The sequence below is a fragment of the Acanthisitta chloris genome, unplaced genomic scaffold (genome assembly GCF_000695815.1).
Source record: "Acanthisitta chloris isolate BGI_N310 unplaced genomic scaffold, ASM69581v1 scaffold12748, whole genome shotgun sequence".
NCBI lineage: Eukaryota > Metazoa > Chordata > Aves > Passeriformes > Acanthisittidae > Acanthisitta > Acanthisitta chloris.
The window spans coordinates 424-24,631 of NW_008688725.1; the positions used below are offsets into that span (position 1 = coordinate 424).

At 37.0% G+C, this 24,208-nt stretch overlaps 1 protein-coding gene across 1 annotated transcript; it reads left to right on the forward strand.

The window, feature by feature from the left end:
• Nucleotides 1-901: 901 nt before the first annotated feature.
• Nucleotides 902-20,036, forward strand: NBN (nibrin; the record flags this gene model as incomplete). Its single annotated transcript, XM_009081143.1, is given in 15 exon segments — nt 902-1,035; nt 2,595-2,740; nt 3,996-4,155; nt 4,563-4,666; nt 6,040-6,157; nt 6,387-6,577; nt 7,650-7,750; nt 9,286-9,427; nt 9,890-10,153; nt 10,612-11,101; nt 13,053-13,142; nt 14,562-14,717; nt 15,723-15,836; nt 16,863-16,912; nt 20,006-20,036. Coding segments are annotated over 15 exon segments (2,291 nt in total), but the record flags the coding sequence as incomplete, so codon positions are not given.
• Between the last annotated feature and the right edge of the window lie 4,172 nt (nt 20,037-24,208).

Consider the following 24,208-nt stretch of genomic DNA (forward strand, 5'->3'; position numbering starts at 1 on the left):
TCTGTTCTATTTCCTAGTTCACTGGGAGTGAATTTTGGATGTCTGATTTATCTCCTAGTGGCAATAGCACCTAATCCTATTGAAATGAGCTTAGTTTTCTCTTACTGCCTGGAAAGCTCTTAAGCAAGAGGCAAAACACTCACATCATTGTATTCAGGATGATCGTTTCTGCACAATTCGTATTTAGAAAGTTATTTGCCAGGGGCTGATAACTAGAAGTTGATCTGCAGCTACTCATTTTCATCCAGAAACATTCCTGGTTCTGTTGACCAGTGGTAGTGCACATTTGGGATGGAGACAGGCAATTCAGTGAAAAGCCACCGTGTGGTGTAGATGTCAGGTACCAGGAGTGAGCCAAAGTGTCAGTCAGAAACTGAACTTACTGAGCATCAGTTTGATTTATGCTGCAGATCTCCTTACTGTCATTAGGATGATCTTTGCTGTGAACCTCTTAATCAGTTATATAAATAAATAATATGACCTCGAGAAATTATGTACCTTTAAAAATATGTGGTTGAAAAAAGCTATCTTAGTGTGATTTTTTTCCTTCCGCATGTAACACTTATCTTCAAGAGGTGATACAAGAGAAAAGTTAAAAGGTAATTAGTGAAAAAAGTTAAAAGACATTAGTCAAAATATATTGTCCCTGAAAAAAAATGTGCTGCCACTTTTGTAACTACTTTGTTTCTCATAAAATACATCATTTTATAATTGACAAAGCAAGGGAGAGAGAAATAAAGAGGTTTTGCCTATAAATGCATAATTCTAATCAGCCTAATAAACGATACATGACAAAACTGAGTCTCAGCTATACTACAAACTTCTCAATGTCTCCTATGTGCTTCAGGTATTTTGGTGTTTTTTGTAAACTGATATTTTTGTGTCTCTTGTTTTTTCCCAGGAGAGCCATATCGGCTTTTAAGTGGTACAGAATATGTCGTTGGACGCAAAAACTCTGCCATTTTAATTCAAGATGATCAGTCCATCAGTAGAAGTCATGCTGTTCTGACAGTAACCCGTCCTGAAACAACCCCTGTAAGTAGCCACATTTTTCTGCGTTATCCATATGCTGTGTGGGTAGCTCAGTCTGCCATGACCATGCATACTGTCTTTGTGCTCTCACCAGTGTTTTGTGCTTGGAGCAGAGCCTTTGATTGCCATTTTTTAATTTTGAAATTGATATATTTTTTCCCTGTTAGTGAGAAAATTAGGGGCATAGTTCTAGTGGTCCAAAGCTCCCTTTCATCCCAGAGTGAAGATTCATTAGAAATTTGTGTTAAAATAATCATAGCAGGAGCATGATGCAATTATATTTCATTACATAGACAAGTTTTTGGTCTTGGTTCTGGAAAGTGCTTCAGTTGTCTTTTTTCAGGCTTAGTTTCTGTTTCATTTCACGTCATGCAATTTCTGTATTTGCTTAGGTCATGCAATAAAAATATACCAAGGAGAATTAGCAAACAGCAATTTCCTGTCACTTAAGTGTTGCAATGGATGGTGTTATGGATGTTTTGAAGCCAGTCAGTAGGAATTTTCATTTGTATAACCTTATATAGTGTTTGAAATAAAATACATAGAATGTATTCATCCTTTTAATACTGCAAATATTTGGTAAGTCCAGTGGAGGGTTGAGAAGATAATGAGGAGACTGGACCACTTCACTTGTAAGAGAAGAATGAGGGATCTGGGCCTATTTAGTCTGGAGAAGATATGACTGAGAGGAAACCTCCTTAGTGTCTCTTAAGTATCTGAAGGGAGGGTGTCAAGAGAATGGAGCCAGGCTCTTCTTGGTGGTGCCAAGTAATGGGACAAGAGGCATCAGGCAGAAACTGATGCACAGGAGGTTCCACCAGAACATGAGGAAGAACTTCTTCATTGTGTGGGTGACCAAGCACTGGAACAGATCGCTCAATGTGTGGAGTCTCCATCTGTGGAGATACTCCAGAGTCACCTGGAGACAATCCTGAGTAATGTGCTCTTAGGAAACCTGCTTGAGCAGGCAGGTTGGACTAGATGACCTCCAGTGGTCCCTTCCAACCTTATCCATCTGTGATTCTGTGAAAAGGCATACAACTATGTGGCAGAATTTTGTCAAAACAAGCTGACAGTGTTCTTATTGGCTTGTGAACCATTTTGGAAATCTAGCAGTGTCTCATCTCTTCTCAAGAGGTGCTGGTGTCTCCATGCCCAGCAGCTTGGAGAAGACTAGCAGTCCTCATGGAAAGAAGTAAGGGAAAGTGCCCTCAGGTGACTTGATCTTTTACCTACCAATCAGCCCTATGCCTGGGATAGGGTATAGGTAAACGTATCCATAATCAATCTCAAAGCCTTGCTGAATTGCACTATCAGAGGCTTTTGGACCACTGAAAGAAGCACAAAAGTTCTGAAGGTAAAAACATGTATGTTTTCTCTCATGCCTGCAGAGTGAAAACCAGAAGATGATTAATTACATATAGCCAACCTCGTTGTCTCAAGTCTTTATTTAAGCTTTTTCTTGTTTATCCACTGCTTTGGTCCAGAATGATAGTAACCTGTTCCTGATAAAACTGTCTCAGTCTGATAAATTATAATGGCTTATTTATGTTGATTTTCAGGGTCAGTCTCTCTCAGTCCCCACATTAACAGTAAGAGATACATCTAAGTATGGTACCTTTGTTAATGGTTCGAAACTCAATGGCACTTCAGTGTCTATGCAGTCTGGTGACAGAATCAACTTTGGAGTCTTTGAGAGCAAGTTTAGGTAAGTGCTTTGATTATAAGATATCAAGTACATTCTTTTTTTAAAAAGAGTGTTTTAGTATATCATGCAATTTAGCAAGTGATACAGCAATGATGAATTTTTAGAAAGCAAAGGAGATGAGTAGTATTTCACCTGTGTTCCACACCTGCTTCTGAAAGAGTTTTCCATTATATTTTTATAATGTAATTTATTTTGATACTAAGGGATTAAAATTGTTCGTAGTAAAGCATTGGCATTTTAGAAAGTGTGGTATCATGTACAGTAAGTGTTTTCAGACTATCTTAGGCAAAAAAATAAATCCAAAACCAAATGATTCTAAGGAAGATTTAGGGAAGGGAGAGAGCTTGTCTGAACCCTTGCTAGCTGTTGATGATGTACTGAGTAAGGACCTGACATTGTTGGAGGATGCTTTGTGCAGCACTAGCTGTCGAATGCTTGTTGCTGTGACCCGTGCCTGCATTCTCTTCAGGGGACCCAAATTTAACACTGTAGCCAGTGTTACCTGTTTGTATATAGGAAACACTCCCTGAAGTGACTAGTGGTCATTAAAACCAACATTAAAGCAACCATAAGGTGGCTTTGTGCCTTGTAATTTGATTCACTTTTATCACTGCTGCACATACTATTTGTTAGAAAACAATGACATTCTCCTGCAATTATTGCAGTAAAGGTTTTTTTATATTTTAGATAAACATACCTGAAATGTGGTACAGGAACCAGGCCACGAGGCCAGATACATCATGACTGTTGTGCTAGAGAGATTATTTAAATTTCTTTCTACTTTGTAGACTAAACCAAATCAAATAATGGAATTTGATATGCTGAATTCGATATGGAAGATCTACAAATACAAAAAGGCTTATGGTCAAGAGTTATGGCCCTATTAGGAAAAAGTTACTTGAATTTGGATTCTACAGCACTTGTATTTAAGTATTAATCTGTTGGTGGACTGCTGAGCATACTTTTGCCTTTTGAAGCAAACACATGAATTTCTTGATATTCCCACACCTTGCAGTATTCTTGAAGTACTAATTCGATGTGATGTCTTTGAAAGACTCAAAAGTTTCCTGAATAAAGGTTTGTGTTTACTTTATTCAGGATAATTTAAAGCACAGTCTTTGATCTAGGTAAGAGTATATGTCTTTTTTTTCTTCAGATTTCCCTGAGACACGGGCATGATAGTTAAGTCAGCTCTGTTCGTCATAATGATTGACTGAAATAACTAAACCAATTCTCTTTTACTTGTTCTTTGCAGAGTGGAGTATGAACCTTTGGTTGTCTGCTCCTCATGCTTAGATGTAGCTCAGAAAACAGCTTTAAATCAAGCCATCCAGCAGCTTGGAGGGCATGTAGTGAATGAGTGGACCAGCGAGTGTACCCACCTTGTCATGGTGTCAGTAAAAGTTACTGTTAAGGTATGTTGAGCTTTTGCATATTAATAGCATTGCCTCACTGTTTTTCACAAATGTGAATTAAATTCTAGACCTGCTCAAGATTTTTGTCTACAAAACTACATAGTCAACTCTTCCTTTTCCAAGTTAGAAGAGTGTGTGTCGATGGGAGGTTGAAGGGAGAGAAAATGAAAAAAGCCGATTTTGATGGCTTACTGATTTGTATTAGTTGCCTACTACTTTTTTTACAATTTATTCAAGATACCAGCTAAAAGCTAGGCTGTTAGAAACAAAACTATCCCAAAAGCAAAAATCAGTATTGTTTTATTTGTGTGACTTTTGCCACATCTAATGTCACAGCTAATGTCAGTTGAACCATATTGTATCTGAAATTTTTCCATGCAGTAAATATATATTTTCTGGCTTTTCAGACTATATGCGCTTTGATTTGTGCTCGACCAATTATAAAACCAGAGTTTTTTGTTGAATTAATCAGAGCTATTCAGTCCAGGCAACAGTTGCCAAATCATGAAAGGTAAGTTCCCAAATCATCATGTTTACAATGTCACAGAATTAAACTTTTGGGAGCTGGAGGTTTTCAAGATGAGACTGGATGTGGCACTTAGTGCCATGGTCTAGTAACGATGGTAGGGTTGGACTCTATGATCTTTGAGGTCTCTTCCAACGTGGTTGATTCTATGATTCTATGTTTATCTGATAATTTTTGACAGATTATGTGGTTTTGCAGTAACTTCATTTACGGAAGAATGCTTAATGCAACATACATTTGAGTATTCAGGCAATTTTCTTGTTCTTGTCCCTAGAGTTACAAAATGAGCTCTTGGAATTGATTATATGCGTGGAGATGTAACTGTCTCTAAATAGGAACTTGTTTTGTTTGTGACTTTAAATGTTGCTTCAAACACTTTCTGGAGTTGATACAAAAAATAAAGAAGTTTTATTTTTTATAAAAGAAACCGTGTCAAGCTTATTTCATTATGTAGATGTATTTTCCCACTATGCAGTTAGTTACTGAGTTTACAGTCAACTTTGATCAAAATTGAGTTAGCCTGACCCTTGAATTCCCTGAAATAACAGGGATTTTTAATTGTCTCTTAAGAGGTGAAGTGAGACTAATGTGTGTTGGTTTTCATTAGATGAGAATAAAATGCTCATTGTTTTCATGGTTAAATTAACTTGGAAAGGGAATTCTTACTCTGGAATGAGTAAATAACTGCAGAGTAGTTCTGATTATTTTGTCTATGTACGAAAGTGTCAAATAGTCCTGTTATTTTATGTGGCAATTTCATCTGAGCCTGTATTGCTACTGTTTTTTACCTTGAAAAGGGAGACAGTTGTGTTTTCTTTGGGGGTTGTGGTTTCTGGTTTTTTTTGCACGAACAGATGATTTATGGAGGTGAGAAATTTCCATTATGTATTTTTAGAATGTAAACTGAATGGATACTTTTTTTAAATTGCTTCTATTCTTTGCATGCTTTGGACAATACTGTGAAATTATATACATAATGAATGCACATTGTAAAGTGATTAGCATTTGTAAAATAACATGAACTAATTTTGTGTGGAGCTTTGCTATTATCTAGAGTAAGTGCTCAATGAGGTTTCATTCTCATTTGTCACTTGTTATTGGGTGTGTGTACAGTAGGTTGGTTGAATACATTCTTAAAAGTGGTGTTGTCCTGGTTACTGAAGCAGAATGCCTTGGTCTTAGATACTGAGAAATTAGAGTTCTGTTTCTTCTTCATCTCTTGAAAAAGTATTTATATATATGGTTTTATCAGAGCAATGCAGTATTTTAACTTCAGAGCTTTACTCTAAACCAGAAAGTTTAGAGTCAGTACTGGTAAGCAAATCTGATTTTGTAACTTGAATTTTCTGTTCTTGCAGCTTTTACCCTCCAGTTGATGAGCCTTCCATTGGCACTGAAAAACTGGATTTATCTGAGCATCATGAAAGGAAAAAAATATTCAGTGGAAAAACTTTTGTATTTCTAACTGCCAAGCAGGTACTCAGGCTTTACATTGCAAAAATATTGCAGTGGTATCTAAGCACAGATTTGTTCTTTCAGAATTCAGTCTCGTTCTGGGTGCAAAAGTACAGGGGGAGAAACAGAACACACTACCCCTGTAGTAGTGCATCAGTGAGAAGCACTACTCTGATAGTTCAATATTCTGATACTTCTAAACTGACTGGTTTTTAAGATGTTTTTGTTCTTGTTTGCATTCTCTTTTTAGCACAAGAAACTGGGTCCAGCAGTTGGTCTTGGAGGAGGGGAAGTAAAGTTGATGACGGAAGGAAGAAAAGAAACATCTTTAGTAATTTCTCCCGGAGTTTGTGTTGTTGATGTGGGTTTGACAAACCCTCAGATCCCAGGGTCTGACTCTCTGAGACACTGGAGTGATTCCATTCTGACTGTCTTGGAAAGGTACAGCATTGTTCTCTGGTACAGCAGTAAGGTGATTTCAGTATTTCTGCAGAAACTCAGTCATGGTGTTTGCATATGTATTTAAACAGAAAGAGAGCATTTTTTCATTGCTTTAAGTCTTTGGCATAGTAACTAAAATTGCTTGAATCAGGAAAGAAAGGATTTGGCAGTCCTGTGAGGATTTGATGGGGTTTTTGTTTACTTTTTTTTTCCTCCTTTTTTTGGAGGATCCAGTTCTACAAAAATTAATTGTCAGGAAGCTGCTTTAAAATTACAGACAGCAAGTAGATTTTGTTCTGCTTTTTAAAAGAAGTTAATATATTCTAAGAATGGAAAATAGATCATCTATGATATTTCAATAAATATAGGTATTTATTTCATCAAAAAGAGATGAGATGACACCCTGAGGTCATGTTTTTCAGTGTTGTATAATTATTTGCATGCACTCTTTCTGGAGAGCAGCTTCTATTTAATAAAAATCAGTTTGTGTTTTGGTGGTGGGTTTTGTTTGAGAGGGCAGACTGCATATTTTATAGATGTTAGGATTTGCATTATGCCATTTTATTAAAACAACAAATGAAAACAAAATCCTAGCCCTTAACTTAGTACACAAAGCTAGTTGCCCTAAATATTCCTGCTAGGTAGAGAAGCCTGTGCTTAAGCTGTAGTACACAAGAGGAGTGTGTGTGTGTGTGCGTGTGTGCGTGCGTGCCTGGCTTGTAAGAAGTGCACAGATCTTTCAAGTCACTTTTCTATTCACATGTTTTTGAGTCAGAGGTAGAGCACAGTTGGTTAAATGCCCAAAAATCAGGTAGGGAGAGATGTACTGGCTGGATTGCTGGGACTAAACAGTAGTTACAGTAGCAGGAAACATGGGAGTTCATACATATAAGTCATGTCTACGATGAAGGATAATTATGCTGACTTCACAATATATTGAGAAAAACTGTAGTGTAGACTGATGTTTTTTGAAAGGAGGGATGGAATATACCTGTGCCCATTTGCCTATCATCTTCAAATCTGTACTGAGAAACCTTTTTTTGGTCTTTTTTTTTAATTTATATATTAACAGCAACAATCTCAGGGCTATTCCAGAGGCAGAAATTGGATTGGCAGTTATCTTCATGTCTACAGAAAAATACTGCAACCCCCGAAAGCAGCCTGCTTCCAGAGGTAATTGGAAGAAGGGTAGTAATAATTTAACAGCCTGAAGGAGTCAGTGTTTCTTTTTGTGTAGGGTCACCAACTTCTGTTCTGTTTTGCAAGACCCCTAAAATAGAGTGACACTACGGAAAATGTGTACAACTCTGAAGAGGTAATTGGGTTTTAGTGGCCTTGCAATAAGTTGCAATGAAAATTATATGACTCAGTTGTAAATAAAAATGTAGATCTGAAAAGAGTGTAAAAAGCAGACACATAGAACGGTGATCTTGAAAGCAAACGTAGTTAAAAATCTTCTGAAGTTCATATTTTTAGTGGCCACTAAATTCATATGTACATGGTAGTTTGAATTCCTTGTTATCTTTTCATAAGCAACTGGGGTAATAGGGAGGTAAAAGATGCATGTCAGAAATCGAGAGAGTAAGAATGGAATTGATTTGTCAAGGCTTGGTTCGGTCTTTTTCTTTGCAGAAAAAGGAATTTGCTTCAGGAAAGTTCAACCACCTCCCACCCGGTTCAAAACTAAATGCAATCTGGTGTAACAAGTAAAACCAGTGAGACATGATTCCCTTATTTGCTAAAGTAATACTTTGGTGTGGATACTCCAAGATTTACTTGAAGCTTGTATTTGCTAATATGTTAGTATTAGAAGGTTTTATTTGTCGGATTCTCTTTTCATGCCCCTTCAGAATTGTTATTCTATATTTTGTTTCTGTAAAATTTTCAGAGTTATATTTTATAGGTACAATTTTTTTCTGCAAAGTGTTGTATCAGGTAGCAAACTTTTTAAAAAATAAAAACCCATAAATTTGTCTTTTCATGTAGGAACATTACTTATTCAAAAATGGGTTTTGAAGACAGAAAGACATACATGCAATACTGGCAGAGCTCTGAAAAATATTTTGGTTGACTGATACTTGTCTGAATAACTTGTTTATGATCTACTGTCTGTCCAGTTTAGAAAATTAGTACAAAATTATTCTCAGATTAAATTTAAAGATACTGACCCTGCGACACTGAATGAATCTGTAATACTGATTCTTGTTTCCCATCTGAATTATTCACTTGGATAAAAATTAAGTTGCCTGATTGCACTGTGTAAACTGACAGTATATCTGGCTTTTAAAGGGAGGTATGTTTACAGTTGAAAAGACTTGTATCCCAGATATAATAATCATATGTTAGAGATCATAATAAAGAATAAATGTAAGGGATTTTGTGCATTGACAGTTTTGCATAAAATATATATTGGATGATTTATTCTGTACATCGTGTCCATATTAATATATGATTTCCCATTACACTTCATCCTTAAGTAAAAGTCCATGACATAATTCAGTGGAATATTTAACTAAATCTGAAGCCCAGAATATGGTCCTTTGGGACTGTTTCTTTCAGGTATTTAAATGTATAAATCTGCTTAATATTTGTATTAAAATTGCTTTCAGATCATTTTACAAAAATCTCACCTGATCAGTTACTACGGTGTGATAACACATGCAAAGACACATGGATTTGGTACTAACCTTTTAGTTCTTCTCTTGCAGCCGTAACTGAAAGTACAGCTGGATCAGCTGTTGCAGGCCGAGCCATTTCTCAGAGTCTGGCTGTGGATGAAACCATAATGCCAACTGCTGCAGGTAGCAGCACATTATACATAGGTGATACGGAAGCAGAAGAGCAGACATGGTAAAGTATTCAGGGAAGTTCTTGGAATTTTCTAAGCTAATAGGTATAAATAAAACAATCTTTTGGGGCAGAGGAACTGTATCATTGCCATGGGCAGAGATATACAGTGTTAGAAATGGCGTTTGCTGAATTGTGGTCACTGCAGTGAGGTAATTTCTGCTTTTGAGTGCTAGATAACAAAACCCATCACACAGGACTTACTCGACTCTTTCAGATGCAAATGTAGATACTGCATATCTGATTTGACTGTTAACTTTTGCAAATTTTCAAGCCATTTCACAATCATAAGAATGTATTGATCTTAGCAGATTATACAGTTTGGTTTTAGCACATTGTTTATATATATATGTTATATATATATGTTCAAAGTACAACTACAGCTTTTTAAAAAAGTGTAGTTCTCAGTATACCTCTGGTAACTTCCTGTGTGTCATTTAGTATTGTTTTTTCTGTCTAATCTAGTATGGAGATAGAGAATACTCCCCAGATGGATAGACAAGGGAAAATGGCTCTCCAGAATACAACCCCCGTGAAGAAAAACACTAGCACAAGTGGCAGTGCAAATGCAGGAACATCGATACCTAGAGGGAACAGAACATCTGGGTTTAGTCAAAAGATTCAACCTGTCTCACCATCTAAAATTTCAGAAGCTGTTAAACCTAGTGACTGTGCTTCACATCACCAGTCTAACTCAATTACAAACTACTTCCAGGTAGCTCGAAAAAGGTACGTTGAAATGTTCTTGGCATTACTTCCCCTATTGTTATGTTGGTGCTGTTTCTGGAAAATAATTTTAACTCAAGCGATGTCCTTTTAATTCAAAACATACTTAAAAAGGTAATTTTTAGATAGGATTCCTTAAGTGGCAGACTTTTCCTCATGGGTACTTAGCTTCAAATTTCACACTGCAGTCCCTAAAATACCCCAGGAAGCTGTTAAGTTGTGGATACAGCTAGTCATATGCAAAATTGTATTTGTAATTTCTTGCTATTATAATTTCTTTCTGGATAAGGGAAAGATGAAGAAGAATGTAACAAAACTAGCAAAACTGGAGGAGGGGCCATTGCCTCTTTCCAAGTGCACTGAATCCACCACTTCATCAGTTCAGAACAGTGAAGCAAAACAGCATCAAAAGAAAAATAACATCCTGGACCCAAAAACAAATTTTGCATTAGAAGACACAGGTCTAAAGCTTACGAGGGAAAGTGTCAAACTAAGAAGTGATAAAACAGAACAAAACTAGCAAAACTGGAGGAGGGGCCATTGCCTCTTTCCAAGTGCACTGAATCCACCACTTCATCAGTTCAGAACAGTGAAGCAAAACAGCATCAAAAGAAAAATAACATCCTGGACCCAAAAACAAATTTTGCATTAGAAGACACAGGTCTAAAGCTTACGAGGGAAAGTGTCAAACTAAGAAGTGATAAAACAGACACTAAAACCACTTCTAGTGAAAATCATGCACCAAAGAAGAGAAAGGAGTTAGAGGATTTATCTGAAGATACAGAGGCACTAGAAATTGTGTTCGGAAGCAGAGACCTAGACTGGGAAGAGGAAATGGCAGATCATGACCAGGAAGCTCAAGGAAATAGTCGGAAAAAAAGATGTTTGGAAGGCAAAGGAAGCAGGATTCAAGAAGTGAATGTAAATCAGAGAGAGGAGAATAAAATACTGGTAAGTTATGTTCATTTACCTTGTCTTGAAATTTGCAACTGTCTTAGAAGGATGCAGTTAGCTCCTCTAAGGATGAGGCTGCCTGCACACTAGAAAATGGCTTAGTCAAGTTTGTTTGCTTAAATCTCATCAAAACCCAATTTTTAGCTCAGAGTGGTTGATCTATTACATGCGAACATTGCGGTTTTGCACCTATTTAAATGTTTTTTCATTCCTCAGGGTGTTCTTTCTTTGTGAATTGAAAGCTGCTTGTATTCCAGTAGTTTTCCTCTCTGTTGACTTGAAATACTGTAGGTAGAACAGCAGAATATGTCCCTGGTCCAAGAAAAACTTCTCATGTTGTTTGTTGCTGTGTTAATTATAATGTTAATATTTAAACTAAAATATTACTTAAGTATGTTTATGTAAATAATTATCTGAAGAAACCTTTAGTTGACCTCTTCTGTTGCATACCACACTAGTGTCCAACATCTTTCAAGTCAGAATCTTGAGATAGCATGTGAGAGATTATTAAAATTGATCTATGAGAAATTTTAAAACAAAACAAACCCAAAACCGACAAAAACAGCAAAACCAAAACACAGTTTGTGTTTTCATGATAATTTCTCTGGTTTTGTCTCGGAGACAAGGAGAATTTTCTAAATGATATGAAAAACACAAGAGAATTTGGGTTAACAGTGGTCACTTCATTCAAAAAAAACAGGCCAAAAGAAGATTTGCAGAGCAAAACAATGTTGAGAGCACTAGACTATTAACAATGAAGAGGGGAGTAAGAGAGAAAGAACAGGTTTAATTTTTGTTTAATTAAAATGTACACATTAAAGCTTACTGTCCAGCCAGTTCTTGTACAGTGTGAGCAGTGTTGAAGTGTTAAAAGTTTGAGTGTATGATTTAGGAACTGGAATTTGCAAGATACCTTGGATCACATGAAAATTAGGAATTGCTTGGGCATCCTTAGCTCAGACCGTCTTAATTTTTTTTGATACTTTACTGGAGCTTGCTTTACTGGAACCTCTGTGTGTGTTACTAACAGGCAAATTTTTAAAGACAAGCCCTGTAATTTTAGAGAATTTTGTTTCTTGTTCTTCATACTGTCAGAGAGGAGATACTTTTTTTTGGGTCTGACCATACTGAGAGACTAAAATTGCTGCTTGGAATAGTCTTTTGAATTTCATTGTGGCCTGGAAAGTTTTTCTAGTCTCACTTCTTGTCAGGATTATGAAGGAAAAAAAAAATCTTATGCACAACTCAGCTATTACTTTACCAGATGAGCACTTAAAGATTTCTGCTGACAAGAAGTCTTCTAATAGTTTAATTAATAATGACCTTTTTTATTAATATGAAATGTATTTCCAGTGGACTAGGAGATTTCATGATAAAGCTCCACAGGCATATTTATGTTACTTACTTTCTTTAAGTATAGATGCACCTTATGTATGTGGCAAGACAGTGAATGTGAGTAATTGACTCAAAGCCTGACTTATTTTTCAACCACTGAAAATAATTTATGTAAGGCAGATCTGTTTTTTAACTACAGGAGGTAATCAGTCTGCAGAATACTTTCATGTCCTTGTAAGGAAATGTCCTTTCTGCACACATGTACACTTAAAGTATCAAATTGAAAATGCTACTTTTTATATTAAAAAGCTTTTGCAGTTTTCCAGAACCTCTCAGGACTTTGAAAGTTGTACATATGGACAAAACTTGCTACTGGTATAAGAAAGAAAGTGAGAAAATTATAGTGATTTTTTTAATAGAGGAAAACTCGAACAATTGTTGTAGTGTACGTAAAATCATAAAAAATTTAAGGCACAGGGCGGATTGTTTTCTGTCTAAATATTTATATTGATTTGAAAATGCTCATTCCGCTCTAAAGAGCAGAAAATAATTTTGTGTAATTAGATTTCCATTTCATTTCAGTATTACATTTAAATCATTTTTGATCAAATAGAAAGAAGAGGAACTTGAATCAGTTCTAACCTCAGAAGTGAAAAGTAAGATCAAGGAAGAGTCATCAGTCTTGGTAAGAAACCAGTTAATTGTGAGTTTGAACAGTGAACTTTGTGAAGCATTACAAAACCACATCAAAATTTTGCTTTTAAGGACTTTTTTTGCTATTTATGGATCCTATTTCAGAGTAAAGGAGGTTTGGAATATTGCACTCATTAACATAGACATATGTAAATTTGAATAGTACAGTCCAACTCAGTGACTGTGAAAAGATAGAGCACCTGTAGTTCATCTGCTTTCGTAATGGCATTGGGTGGATAATTAGGGTGACTGAAACTGCAGAAACTTAATGTAATAGTATTAACCCTTCAATGTGGTTAATACTTGTACTGATGTTTTTGTTAGGATACTGCTTAAATACCAGACAAGAACATAAATATCCTTGTCTGCTCTAAGGAGATCACACCCAGAATAGAAGAGATGGACCATTGAGAATAAATGTAAGATACACTGATTAACAGTAGATAGCCTGCTAACTTGTAACAGGTGAGATGAAGGAAGGAAGGAGGGGAGAATTGCCTGGAATAGCCATGAGGCAGAAGAAAAGTAGGCTAGGCTAAATGAAACTGAAATTGAAAAGTTCTGAAGAGATAATGTAGAGTGTAGCCAGTCAACAAGGGGCAGTATAATACCTTTTCACATACATGCCTAAAACAGCCCAAGAGGGAATGCTGTGCATGAACACCAAAGTGCAGGGTCAGCCCAGATTAAGAGATTTCTAGTTTATACTTTGTATAAAGCAGCTATTCTGCATCTGGGCTGGAGCTGTTCATGAAGATAGTTTAATGTTACTTGTGAACTCGTCCTGCACCCACAGTTCGTTTGAATCTACATAGATGTAGCCCCAGGCAGCAAAGTGGTCCTGCTAACCTGCTGGTGTGTGAGCTTTCTCATGTGCAAGAAAAAGTTGCTTCATTGATCAGATTCAGCTCACAGCCCTAGAGTTGGCCAAAAATCTGTAGGCTAGAATTGAGCTGAAGATGTTCAGCTTTGTCCTCTGTGGAGTTAGCTGGAGTTTCCATTGGAGTAGGCATGCTTGATTAAGCTAGTCCAAGTAGAGACAAGGTGGAGAGGAGGAAAGAAGTAATTCTTAGATACTAGCTAAATTGGAAACAAAAAATTCTTACTTGAAGTTTTATCCTGAAGTAAAATCCTAGTGAAAGGAAGTACACTGACTTCATCATTGTTACTGATCCTGTCTTTTCAATGTATTTAAATATGAGAGAATCAGATTTACTGAGCTTGCAACTCTAGTCATAGTATGTAGGGTGGCTGAGTAGTTCATAGATCTCCCTAGCTTCTAGCACTGCTGCTGCTTCTCCTCACCCTTTTGTAATCCTGACTTTTGCTCAGCTCTGCCCATGATAATTTCTCTGAAGTTTATACTGTTAGATATGCTGTATGTCTGTTCATACACTTGAATGCTTCTTCCTTTTTCTTCCCACATAAGAACGACAGCAAACTGCAAGGTGACTCCAGCAATATTCCTAGCAGGCTTCTGTTGACTGAGTTTAGGTCACTGGTTGTCAGCCATCCGAGGCAGAACAGTCGCCTCAGTGGAAACACCAACTGTGGGGGAAAGAAAAACTTCAAAATGTTCAAAAAGGTCAGTGTGTGTTTGAAATGGTCACAAGATGGCACTATTTAAAAATAGTAAAAAGTACTGCCTCAAGAATGTAGAAATATGTTGTGAAAGGTCTTTTACAAATTGAAGTTAACTACAGAAGGAAACAATTTAAATACCATATTATGCTGTTAACAAATATATTGTTAATTGACTGAAGAAGTACCAGGCTGACAGAGGCTTACCTTGTGCTAGATTACATACTTGTACTCTATTCCAAGCTATTTCTTGGAATAAATCATTAAGTGATGGCTGCCATAGCTTCTGGTTGTACCTCCAAAAGCAGCAATTCCACTTCTCCAAAGACCTATGCATAAGGCATATGCTGATTCAGAATCTTGCATTTGAACTAATAAATCTTGGATTTCTAAATCGAACTAAATCTAGTATTGCACAAAAGTAAGATGATTGTTTGCTTGGGTCCTAAAGGCAGGTTCAAAGAGATTCTCAAGTGTTTAGTGTAAAAGTACCACTTCAGCTTATATTAACAATCAAATAAAAATGAAAAAGATGTCATTATAAGATGACTAGAAATGCATTTCAGTGAAATACTGTGTAGAGAATGTGAGGCACATAATGCTACTTCCAGCATTCTGGGAGTATGCTCTCATTTTTAGATCATGTTTAAAATTTCTGAGAGTATTTTCTTTTCCACCATTTCATAATAAATGCTTATGCAGTCTGACAATAAAATATAAACTGATTTTTACTGACATTTGAAACTCCATTTAATGTGCTGTCAGATTTATTTAGCATCTTTAGCTTGTCAGATTTTTTGTTTGTTTGTTTGTTTTGGTAAAAGGAGGGACTTAATAGTTTTCTTTAAATGCGTTTTTAACTTCAGTCGCTTTTAAATGTGATCTCTGTTATTCAAAAAAAGACTGACTTTCTTCTGTGATAGCTGAATAGACTTTCTAAATTGGTTAAAACAGAGCTTTTGCTTGCACTGTACTTGCTGTGTAGTTGTAAGAATTTATTATCCAACAGGTAGCTTATCCAGGGGCAGGACAACTTCCACACATTATTGGAGGATCAGATTTGGTTGCTCACCATGCTAAGAAGAATTCAGAGCTAGAAGACTGGCTAAGGCAAGAAATAGAGGTAAGGAATGATTTCTTAAAGCTGATCAAATAAAAGTTTGAATTATGTAAGTGGTCATACCAACCTGTGGTCAGTACTGAAATACTTCAGAATTTTATGTTTGAGATAGAACCTCAGCCAGTCAGCTGTCCACACATGCTCAGAGGAACCTGTACAATAGGAGAGTTACTGAAAGTCAGGGGTCAGTGGTAAGGCACATCTCTTTGCTGGTCATTTGAATTTATTTTACATGCAACATTCATGTAATCAGAAACACTTTTGTAAAGTAAAACCAATAACCTAAGAGAGCAACTCTTTTTTGATGAGCAAAATAGGCATTATGGAAACTTGTGACTTGTAGAAGAGTGACTGGAAGATAGAAAGAGCTTCTGTATGGTTAGCTGTGTTCAAATCATTCTGCAGTACAACTGATACTCTACTCTTGAACAGAACAGAAAATACCTGAGTAAGATTCTGTTGGAGTGTACTGAATAGAAGTATTAAGAATAAATTTAATGTTTTTACTGTTGTAAAAAATCTTCAGCTTTATATGCAGAAGTTCTAAAAAATACTGTATTTTATTGTAGCAATTCTCTAGCACTTTCATTTTCCAATAGTTTTCTTAAAAATACTTGCTAAGGAGTCATAATCTGTTTCCGTATCCTGATGGAGATGCAGTTACATCAGCACTTCTTGATTATTTCTATTTGTTTTTTAATTGATCCCTGCATATAAATAATGCTAATTAAAATTCCCCTTAGGCACCAATAATCAGATTAAAATTTCTCTTTTTGTCTGATGATGCTTAAAATCCAAAAAACACATTTCTGACCAAAATTGATACCTTGCACAAACTACTCCATTTCATTGTTTGGTAGCCATAGCCAAACTTGAGTACAGAAATGACATATCTAATGTGAATATGCTCTAAATGGAGAAAACTTATTTCTTCAGGAAAGACTGTGATAGTACAGGAATATATTGGGTGTTTATATTGTTCATTATTCATCCTTAATAATCAAATATTGAATAAACTTACTTTCTCAGGAACAGAACCGACATGCAAGAGAAGAATCACTTGCTGATGATCTCTTTAGGTAAGAGTTTTATGTTTGTATTTAAAAAGTGTATTTTTTGCATCACATCTTTTTTTTTGACAAATTTTTATTTTGGAAAAGACTGCTCTTTTCAAAATTCCACAGATTCCCATGTATGGAATATAGTCAGAATGATTCATCAGCTTCTCTCAAATTTTGCATACCTTAAACATTCAGTTTGATTCAAACTTGCTACAGTTTTTTAATACGGACATTCTCAGACAGAAATGTTGCTATTTCCTAATTCATATTCACAAGCTTGGATTCCAGAGTATTTGCTAGAGACTAGTGAAGTGTTTTGATCATACCATTAAGTCAGTCATCTGAAATGTGGAGAAAATAAGTGATGGGGTTTGCCACTTTTTTGTTCTGGCCATGACACTTGTCTGTCCCTGTGCTGAGTCACTTGAGGGAGCTAAAGCCACGGAGTACTTGAAAAAGTGATTGGCAGGACTGCTTTCTCTTTGTTTCTGATCTTTGAAGTAACGATTCTCACAGTTTAAAACCAAAATTTAAAAAACCCAAACAAAAGCTTAAGTAAATCCTTCAGTTATGTTGCCTCTGTGTCCCTTAGATTTGAGACCTTAACCTGCTTTAGAACCCATTCACAAAGAGCTCCTAGCTTTATTTAGCCATTAGAAACTCCCTCAACATCTTACCACCTTCCTAGTTTTCAGACCAAGGAGATGTTTTGGCACCAATCATTCTGTGCTTCTGACAGTGTAGTAGGTCATTGATTCTGCTATAACCAGTTCTTGTGTGTCAGGAGTTTGAGAGATTTCTTTGGTAGACCCAGGTTCTCCTTGTCTGTTTGCAATTGCTTTTTGCTGTAACTCCTTCCATTTGCCTCCAAAACACAGTCTGTTTCAGCCGTTTTCTTTCAATAACCCTCACTTCAGTTGTCTACCACTTTCCTGATACCTCTTTTGAAGGACAGAATCATCCTACTCAGTTCACTTCTTGTCCAGATTACTTTCAACTGTAATCCCAATTTAATGATATATAACCACTTTCTAATAGAAAAAGTTCTACTCCAAGTTTGCCACTTTTATCCGTTTTTTCCATGTGAAATTCAGCCTTTAAATATGTCAGTTATCATTTATAAAAACATGGTGCGACTAGACTTCTGTGCTGGAATATTAACTGGTTCAAAATATCTTGGGTGATTTTTGCATCTGAAAACACAGCAGTGGAAACTTAGATAACTGGCATGCATTCATGCTTAGAAAAGTTTTTACCTCAACTCCAGTTTATTTAGGATAGTTGTACTTGGAGAAGCTTCCATAGCCAAAAATATTAAAACACACAATTTAATGTTCACCAGTCTGTAACCTACTTCTACTTTTGACCTTAATCTTGAGTAAAATTACTTGGCATAATGCTAATATTAACAGCTGCAATTTCCCATGAAAATTGCATTTGAAGATGCCATTAGAAAGAGTCAGGCCATACTCCAAGGTGAAGATGAGCCAGAAAAAGCTGTGCCCTCAACTGCTGCTGAGTACATATTGAGACAGGAGGAAGGGAAAGTATGTTATACTCTGCTAAGAGAACAGATACATGGATTATGTTCATTAACAACCCTTTGTATCCTCCTTGGTCTAGCAAAGTCTTATGTTTCTTTGTGCATTCACTCACAGTAGTGGAAAACAAACACCATCCAGGCTTCATTTAACATGGAAAATGAGTGGAGGTGATGTGGAAGAGATAACAATGAAAAGATGTTCATGACTTTCTAAGTCAGCATCTCTGTAGGCAGTCACAGACAGGGTTGAAGCTGCTGTTGTCCTGATGAGAGGCTTCCACCATGTACCATCCCTTTCTCCTACCTGCTTATCTTGCTGTCCCTCCCCTCCATAGAATTTGGTGTCCAGGACACATTTAAATATTAGAATGAATTTGTTACAATGCTATAGCAATAAAGTAAAATAAATGGTGTGAGATTTAACGTAAGTATCTCATTTTGTTTAGTAAAGATTTCATTGCTTTCTGTGTTTATGTGAAGAAACAGGTGACCACTGTTTGACTTATCACCCACCATGTGTTTGACTAACACTAAAAATTGTGTATTCAGGCAGAAAAATGTACATGGTGAAGGATTTTTTTTCCACATCACTATCAAAGAAACATACCACATAGCAGCATGTGTTAGAGCCATTCAGAAAACCTTACTGCATTAACCTCATCTGTTAATTAACAGTTAATAATAGAGCACTTCTTTCAAAGGGTATACGTTTCATTTTTGCCAAAAGTCTGAGTTGTATAGAAACAACAGTGTCTTCTAATACCTTTCTAGCTATGTGGTGATGCAATCTGGCTCACAAGTTGTCACATTTTCCTGTCTAAGCATAAAGTCTTGATGAATGAGAGCAGATTTAGTGGATGTAAAACTGCCTGATCATTCAGTTGTGTCCATAAGTTATTCATGCATGAATACAAAACACATCAGAATTTCAAAGAAGTGACATAGGATTTTGAGTGATGAAGCATAAATGGAGAGAAAGAGGCAGCCAAGGGATAGCAGTATCAGGCAGAGGCAAACTGTAAGCATATTGCAGTAAATCAGGTAACTCTTTAGTATATTCTAACAATCAGGAGCTGTGTAGAGTGGAAGATGAGGCAGGGAACTGCTTTATATAGGAGTAGGAAGCAGCAGAAAGGTTTTGGCTGAATGAGTTGTGGCTGAATGTTGTACATTGATGTGAGTATACAGTGCTCCTTTCCCCTCCCTCTCCTTTTCGTTTTTTGGTGGTTTGTTTTTGTTGGGTTTTTTTTAGTAAGCAACTTAATGTTGGGACATTAAAGACTTGGAGAAACTTGTCCATGCATCAGATTTAAAGATTATAAGTAGCTAGGAAGTTACTGAAACTTTTATTAAAGGTTATTTCTGGTTCACACAGAGGTTCTACCTTGCACATCCTTCAGTCACATTGTAGCAATTGCAGTTAATTATACAAGTGCAGTCAGGGAAAGGACTAAACACAGGCCATTCCCATGTTATGAATATATAATAAAGATATTTACATCACATTCTTAGCTTTGAATATCATTAAGTTTTACTTATTTGTGACAAATTTTCTCTTTTTGTTGCAGATATGATCCTAATGTGAAAAGGAGAAGATAAATTGTGACCTGAATGTACAGTGTTTAGCAAAACCTACTTTCTGTTCCTTAGGTTTCCTGGTTATAGTGTGTACAATGTTCCTATATATGACCATTTGATCTATCTATTATTGTAAAACTTGGTTTTCTAAGTCTTCCTTTTATTAAAGAAAAAGAAATGTTTCACTGCTTGATACTTACAGATTGCACATTTTCAAGACCTTAACATTATTTACTTCAGAGCAATCTCAGTAAAATACCGTACATGCTTAGGATTTCATTTCAGGCTATATCTAATGTTTGCTTATGAGTACTATTTTGGGAGAAAGAAAAAGGAAGTTAGCATCAGGCTTTTTTTTTTTTCCCCCCAGAATGGCTTTGTTAATTAGATATTTTCATGGGGGGTGTCTTAAGAATTGGGAATCTGTTAAGGAAGACTGAAGTGCAGCTGATATTTGAACATGATAGCCTTCTCCATGGTTCATTATGTAGAGCACATACTGTGGTTACTGTTATAGAAGATCTTGAAACTGAAAAAAAACAACTTTTTTTTCTTGCATATTTTCATTTGAAACTTTAAATCAGTTTGTTTGAATGTTCATTTGTTAAAAGCTACTTCCAAGCCAGCAAAAGTCTTAAAGAGCTATTGCACTCCAGTTTGGGATTTATTGACCCATTTCTTCCTCTCATGCCTTTACTTTTTGCAATCACTCTGTAAAAATATGCCCTTCAAAATAGTTCAATCAACAGGGAAAGCTATGAAACAGCTACCTGTTGTTGGGTTTGGAGAGCTCATTAATGATCTGATAATTTGCAATTTGAGGAATTCCCCTGCAACTACAGTGAAGAAAAACCTTCCAGACTTTCTGCTCAGCTGTTTGAAGCCATCACACACATAAAAGATGGACAGTAGTTCCATTGCATCCTATTTCAGGAAGCAGGATGGTAAGATCCCCTTTCTTACGTGAGGGAGTAATCTGGTTGATGTAGTAGAACTTAAGTACATATGAACAGAACTACCTCCTCTCCCAAGAGCTCAGAGCGTGCAGGCAAGATGAGCTGAGCTGTTTGAAGCTGCTCTGTTGTGTATCAGATGTGAATAACAGCATTATGAGATATGTACTATCAAGATAGCAGATCTGCTGAAGTCAGCATGGTTGCAACATTCAGAAAATATTTGGTCTTCAAAAGCCAGTGTTTCCTCAGGGTCTGTCTTGGCATCTTCTTGATCACTTTGGTCAGTGATGTCCAGAGTGATGCAGACAGACCAATTCTGAGTGCCTCGATAGCTGTGAAAGTGTTTGGGTATTGTAATTTGCATCAGGGCACAGTAAATAAATCTTGTCCACCAAATACCTTTAAAAAGACTGTTTTTAAGCAGTTGAAGTTCTTGCTGGAGGAGGTGTCCTGACTGCAGTTTTTTGCACCCTCAGGTGCGTTTCTCTGCTGTCACAATGAGAATCTCCAGGTTTTCCATTTGAAGGCCATTTGTGGTTTACAAGCAACCCTTGTAGACTGGTGAGGTTTTTGATTGCTGTTACTAAATTCGAGCATATAGCTTGGATAGCAGAATATCAGTGGACAAGATTCTTTGGAAAGGTTGTGTTGATAGTTGTAAAAACCAGAACTTGTCATTTCACCTTAGAAATTCTCAGAAGATACTATGTACAGGGGCCTTCTATGAAAAATAAAGGCTAAGTCCTTTGCTGCTCAGACTGCAGTCTGCTAGGGTTCAAGCAACCCTGGTGGCATGTCTGAGACCACTGTTCTATTCACATGTCCAGTTCCCGAGACAGCTGATTTTACCAGCTCTGATAATAAACATAATCCTTGTTCCTTATACCAAATTTGACTTTAGTTATTTAGTGTCCTAGGACTGATGCACTGACTTGTCTCACCATGTGAAGGGGAGTACCCACAAATATGGAGATTTCTTTATAGATCTTGTTTGAGATGTCTTCTCTGTATCAACATTTCCAACACCAGATTTCTTTGCAGTCTTTCACAGGCAGCTGCATGCTCTCTGGAGACTAGGGCATTGTGGGGGCTTCCACTGTAGTGTGGATGTAAAAAAAAAAGAAAAATGGGTAGGATCACTGGTTGACTAAAAGTGCAGCCACTGTCTATTCCTGTTTTGCATCTAACTTGAGGGTACCCAGTAGGTGATGGTTTGGTTTGTTATCCAGATGCAGCTGCTGTCTGGTTGGGGAGAAGCCTGTACACTAATGCACCTGAGCCTTCTGCTCTTTCGGCATGAAGTTATGCTTGCATTAAAAGGCTTAGACATATAAACCTCTGCCCCTTATCCTTGGCTTGAACTGTAACTCCAGGTTTGTGTAGCAAGTCCTATTCATTATACTGAAGATTTCCTTCCATTTTAACTTAATTTTGTCAGGATTTTCAGCTCCTGACATTAGAGGACACATGCTTGTTGGCTTATTGGTTTGGGCCTTCTGCTACTGAAGTTTCTGATGTAGATGATAATGGACATGATTACCTGATCCAAGTCTTAGGAGCCCAAATATCCAATAAATTACATCAGTGTTTGCCTTACCCTTGGAGCATTAACTTCACCTGATGTTTCCTTTATTTTATATGACATACTGTTGTAGGCTAATCCCAGCAGGCAGCTAAGCCCCTTACAGCCACTCACACACTCCCCTCCAGCAGGATGCGAGTCATTGAATCAAAAAAGGGAAAGTGGGAAAACTCTTGGGTTGAGATACTGGCTTATAGGTAAAGCAAAAGCTGTGAGCACAAGCAAGAGCAATTAACTGCATTCTGCAGACGCAGTTCAGAAATTTTGCTGCATGCTCCTTTTTTACTCTGTGAAGCTTGTGCTCTGTGGTTTCAACAGTTCAGTTTTCTCAGAGAACTTAGTAGTGTTGATTTGCTTTAGGTTAAAAAAGGTTCAGTAACTCAGAGATGATATCTAAGGTTTCTCTCCTCTGCCACAAACCACAGTCTGCAAAGCATACCCAGCTTTTTGACAAAATTATGCTCTTCACCTAAAGATACATCTAAGCGGAAACTTAGCTTAAGACCTTGTTTCTTGCATTTTTGTGTGTAACAGATTGTTTGAGGGTTTGTTTGGATTGCTTTTTTTATAACATTTATTGTCTTTGCTCACGTTGCTCGTGGGAAGGAGATGCACACAATACATAAACTAAATATACTTTTTATTAGCAAGGCTCTTAAAATACAGTCTTGTATTCAGCAGCTTAGCTGAAAACAGTTTAAAGCAATTGAATTACTCAATGTAGCACTAAACCGAGGATGGGTGCTGCATCCCTGCAGGAACAACATGCTTAATTTTCAGTTGAACTCACACCAGTTTCATTTGACTTTCCATCTTTTTTACATCAGCTAGGGAAGACTGGCCTTTTTTGGCAAGACTACCAAGATATTCTCCATTGAAATTTGATTTCTATTTCTGTCCATTCACATCTCTGAGCCTGCCCCTTTTTCTCCTATCCTCAGTCCCCATCTTCTCCCAAAATGGTGGGGCTGGTGCAGCAGGACTGAACTCTCCTGTGTCACTGCACCAGTTCCAATGTGTGGAAAGTGTTTGCAGTCAGCTTCAGCTTCCTCCATCCACTGACTTCCCCATCAGTTTTCTCCAAAGTGCTAAGCCCCCTTCCTAACCTCCATTCTAGAGTGTCCCAGAGTCTCTATTCACATGTTAATTCCTAACTGAGCAGCTGAAGCCTCTGCTGTAGATCTACCTCCAAACCCTTCGCAGCTCTCCTATTACCAGCCCATGTTATTACAGGTTATAAGTGATATCCCATCTTTCTCCCTCTCCCATAAAACTAGCCCTTCTCTTGGTATGCTCCATTTCTTGAATCTATCCTCAGTCACATGTGGCCACATCTGGTGTTTGACTCTCAAATTCTGATTGTGTTCTTGTATATCCTTAGAACTCGAGCCAAATGTGGCAAAACATGAACGATATTCCTTACTGTTATTCCTCACCCTCTTCCAATCTTTGATAACCACCACCAGATTCCAGTGAGATAGTTATTAAAATGTCAGACAATATCAGATCTCCCTAACAACTTTCCCTGCCACTTGCTTTAGCACTCTGCCCGTACCACTCTGCTGCAGCTTTGACTGTCAGAATTGCTCTCAGGCATTGGCTACAGTACCAGGTCCATACAAAACAACACCTTCTCCCTCCTGAACACTGCAGCT